Source organism: Coffea eugenioides, chromosome 2, assembly GCF_003713205.1.
Source record: "Coffea eugenioides isolate CCC68of chromosome 2, Ceug_1.0, whole genome shotgun sequence".
NCBI lineage: Eukaryota > Viridiplantae > Streptophyta > Magnoliopsida > Gentianales > Rubiaceae > Coffea > Coffea eugenioides.
In genome coordinates this window covers 32,708,072-32,711,893 of record NC_040036.1, presented here as the reverse complement: position 1 = coordinate 32,711,893, position 3,822 = coordinate 32,708,072, and the positions used below count along the sequence as shown (strand labels likewise).

The following is a 3,822-nucleotide window of genomic DNA, read 5'->3' as shown; positions in this document are numbered from 1 at the left end:
TAGGGGTGGCGGGATCGACGATCCCGGAGTTGGGCTGGAAAAGGACGAACTCCAGAGGGACCTGCTTGGGGTTGGCCTTGTAGGCGAAGTAGGGGTAGGCATTGATGAGGAAAGGGGAGCCGGTCTTGAGATGGAAGTTGAGGATGGCAGTCAAGCAGGGGGTGAGGTCCGGGTGGAACCTGCAGGCGAAGGGGAGGTAGGAGGTCTGGAGGACGGCGAGGGAGTGGGCAGTGGTGATGGAGACCTTGTCCTGGAGGTTGAGGGAGCAGAGGACGGAGTAGACGCTCTGCATAGCCCGGAGTAGACGCTCTGATGTGATAGAGGAGAGGGAGGTGTCGTTGAAGGTGAAGACCATATAGAAATAAGATGAAAGTCAAAGGGAAATATGAAAAATATGGAAGTCCCTAAAATACCCCTTCTGGGTTCCTAGATCTGGAAGCCGATGGAAATTATGAGGTGGCGCCGCCGCTAAGTTCCTTGATTGGAATCGAAATATAAGTTTAGGGATTAAATTGGCTATAAATAATGTATAGGGACTAAATTGACGGAAAAAAAAAGTTTAGGGACTAAATTGGCGATTTTCCCTTTTAGGTATTTAAAAACACATTATTGTATTTGGCCGCCAATTTCTTCTCCCATCCCCAGTCGACTGTCCAAAATTTAATTCATTACCCGGTTGAGCACAGAGAAAAGCTGCCGTCGGCGCCGGTCAAGGTGTGCATCTGTTCCAGGTTTGTACTCCCCGATCGATGAATTTCGTCTCAGTTCTCGGTAGATCTGTCATCGAAGACACTCCCTCGAGGCAGTCATCCGAGTGACAGCAACAGACTTCTACTAACCTCATCCGGTTTCTGGAAAACCAATTCGGGCTCCGGTGAAGTTCCAAGGTCTGCTTTCAGTCCTCCTCTTTTGGGTCCTGTTTTTATCTTATCTTTTTTCTCTTTTCCCATTTTGATTTCCGGCGTCAACAGAGAGAGAGAGAGAGAGAGAGAGAGAGAGAGAGAGTTCCTCAGAGAATGTCCTTCTTGAATTATGAAAGTAGTATTTATCTTTGAGCTTTTCTGACATCTTCTTCCAAGAATCGTGGAATTCCATCTGAAAAAAGCGAAGAGGCTTCTTCCTAATATTCCGCATGGCCAGAACACTGGTTTTTAAGGTGCAATATCTCCATTTTTGTCGAGAACATTTCTCTAGTCCCATGTTTGCCTGAAGCATGTTATGTTATTCTCACAACGTTTAACAGCATGCACAAACTTCATCTTGGGTTAACAGTTGTTAGTGGATTTGGTCAATGTTTCGGGATTTCTTCACTGCATTTCTGACTTCTGATCCAGTTGTCAAGTTCTACTGTGAATTGCGCTCTTTATGATGCCATTGAAATAATTGCGCATGGATGGCTTACATCAGCCATGTCTATATTGTTTCTTGCCATTTCAGCTCTCAAGCAGAAATCTCCCTGCTGGCCACTTGATTGCCTTATTTGGCTTTGGTGCACATTGATAATGTAGATTTGCTCTTCTAGCGATCCATTTAATTCCATCAAATTTTGTTGTTCTCTTTGCTGAGTAATTAGCTGGAAAAAATATATCTAATTAGCTGGCTGGCTGTTCTTGTCAAATAGCTACATCATTTCATGCTATTAACTTGTTTATTGCTCTTGCTTTTGGGTTATCTCTATATACTTGTTGGGCACCAAATCCTCCACTGGTGGTGTTCTGGTAACGCTGAATAGGGTGTCAATATTACATGCCCCGACTAAGGAGGCGTGCTTTGAAGGGTATGCAGTAATGCATTCGTGGTTATATGTTTGGGTGGGGAAATATGGAACAGGATTAATGTATTCACTTAATGGTTGCAGGGTTGCAAAAAGACCCTTCACGCAGTACTTCTACTGCCGAATCAGCTTGTGGAGAAAATGATTTGCAGCTGTGTATTACTAATTACTGCAGGGATAATCTCACACCTTTCCATGGCATGAACTTGGCGGACCACTCCGACGATGAGTTGATTTTCTTAGCATTTTTGCTATTAGGATTAGCTCTGTTTGACCCACTGCTGCACATTCCAAGACGAAGGTATCGCGATAGCGCATTATCTAGGCAACAATGGGTAATCGAGCTTATAAACGGGCATCGGGACAGGATCTTCGAGAACTTGCGCATGGATGTTCCCCTGTTCTTGCACCTGTGTAATTTGTTGGTCGAACAGAATTATTGGCAGCAGCACCCCACACTGAGGGTGGGAATTCACGAGTCAAAGGCTATTGCACTGGTATGCCTTAGCCACAATGAATGCCATCGGCTTCTATCTGAACACTTTAAACATTCCCCGGAGACAGTTGATCAACTTGTGAGGCGTTGCCTTAGAGCATTGGTGCGGCTAGGACGAGATATAATCAGACCAAGGAATTACAATGAAACTCATCCACGGATTCTGAACAGCGAGATGTTTTATCCCTGGTTCAAGGTTAGTTAATTTCTGTTCTTGAATTTACTTTAGGTCAATGGTTAGGAGTAATACTAATGTTCGTGTTATAGGATTGTGTTGGGGCAATAGGCGGAACTCACATCTCAGCCTGGTTCACTGCTGAGAACCGGACCATTACCCGGAAGAGGAGGAGAGACTTATCTCAGCATGTGTTAGCTGCCTGTGATCATGATATGAGATTTGTCTATGTCCAATGTGATTGGGAAGGCAGTGCACAAGATGCACGGGTGCTACAAGAGGCTTTGGTTGCTCCAGAGTCTAACTTTCCCATGCCACCAGTGGGTATGCTTCGTCTATACTAACTAGTCCCCTATTCGTGCAGTCTATTTAATTGTTCCAAAAAAATGATACATGTGTGGAAATGTGGATTTGCAGATAAATATTTCCTAGTTGACGCCACATATACCAATATGCCTGGGTTTATAGCACCATTTAGGCCTGCCCGGGGGACAGTACAAGCGCGTGCAACTAAATCCCTTTTCAATCGCCGCCAAGCATCACTTAGAAGCGTGATTGAACGCTCTTTCGATGTCCTGAAAATGCGATTTCCAATACTCAAAGGTCCAATGCAGAATTATCTCATTGCCACTCAAAACAACATTGTCTTTGCTTGTTGTGCTCTCCACAACTTCATGAGGGAGAAAGTGTCGAATGACGACTATTTTGCCGCTGGGGCTGCTGCCGGAGCAATCGAAATCGAAGATGCTTATGAAGATGGTTACCAAGTCCCAGGGTTACAGCAAATTAATATGTCGCAACAAAACATGGCTGAGTGGAATGAGGTGCGTCGGGCAATGGCCGACCATATGTACCTTCATCGACATTACTAATTAGGTCTTCTATTGTGTAGTGGCTTGTGGACAGGACATCAAAATTTCCACGGCAGAATATGAACTGTATGCTTGGCTATGAAGTCCATGTTTGTTGTTGCTTGAAAGAGATTTGTAATCCCTTGGACTAGTATTTGTCTGGACTACTAATCTGGTGAAACATGGAAAAGATTTGTAACCTGTGGAAAGGATTTGAACTATTTTTGTCTGGCCCACTAATTTCAATTGTATGAATGAGGGGTAACAAGGTGTGCATCTGGCGTTTATTAGTCATTTTCCTCGTTCAAAGCTCACTCTTACAATACTTGTACTTTAGTATGAATATTTGTATTTTAGTGGGAAAAAAAAGTTAGTATATTTAGTCACACAGGTGTTTGTGGTTGGTATAAATGCATATGACTAACAAGTTGCAAAGCTAATCTGTTTTCGTTTTCTAATGTATAGGCACATTAATTATTTTTTTTTTATTTGTAATATGGATCAAGAGTAACTTTTGTAGGTTCAT

At 43.4% G+C, this 3,822-nt stretch overlaps 1 protein-coding gene across 1 annotated transcript; it reads left to right on the top strand.

The window, feature by feature from the left end:
- Window positions 1–664: 664 nt before the first annotated feature.
- Window positions 665–3,374, top strand: LOC113763744 (protein ALP1-like). Its single transcript, XM_027307657.1, has 5 exons — window positions 665–887; window positions 1,733–1,777; window positions 1,859–2,466; window positions 2,538–2,769; window positions 2,863–3,374. The coding sequence occupies exons 2-5, from the start codon at window positions 1,747–1,749 to the stop codon at window positions 3,315–3,317; spliced, it is 1,326 nt and encodes a 441-aa protein (XP_027163458.1). The 5' UTR covers window positions 665–887; window positions 1,733–1,746; the 3' UTR covers window positions 3,318–3,374.
- Window positions 3,375–3,822: the final 448 nt, after the last annotated feature.

Excerpts from the sequence above, each read along its gene's own strand:
- LOC113763744 (XM_027307657.1), top strand. The coding sequence starts at position 1,747 with ATGCCCCGACTAAGGAGGCGTGCTTTGAAGG. Across the intron at positions 1,778-1,858 it reads AAGGAGGCGTGCTTTGAAGG|GGTTGCAAAAAGACCCTTCA; the intron begins GTATGCAGTAAT and ends TAATGGTTGCAG. Across the intron at positions 2,770-2,862 it reads CTTTCCCATGCCACCAGTGG|ATAAATATTTCCTAGTTGAC; the intron begins GTATGCTTCGTC and ends GTGGATTTGCAG.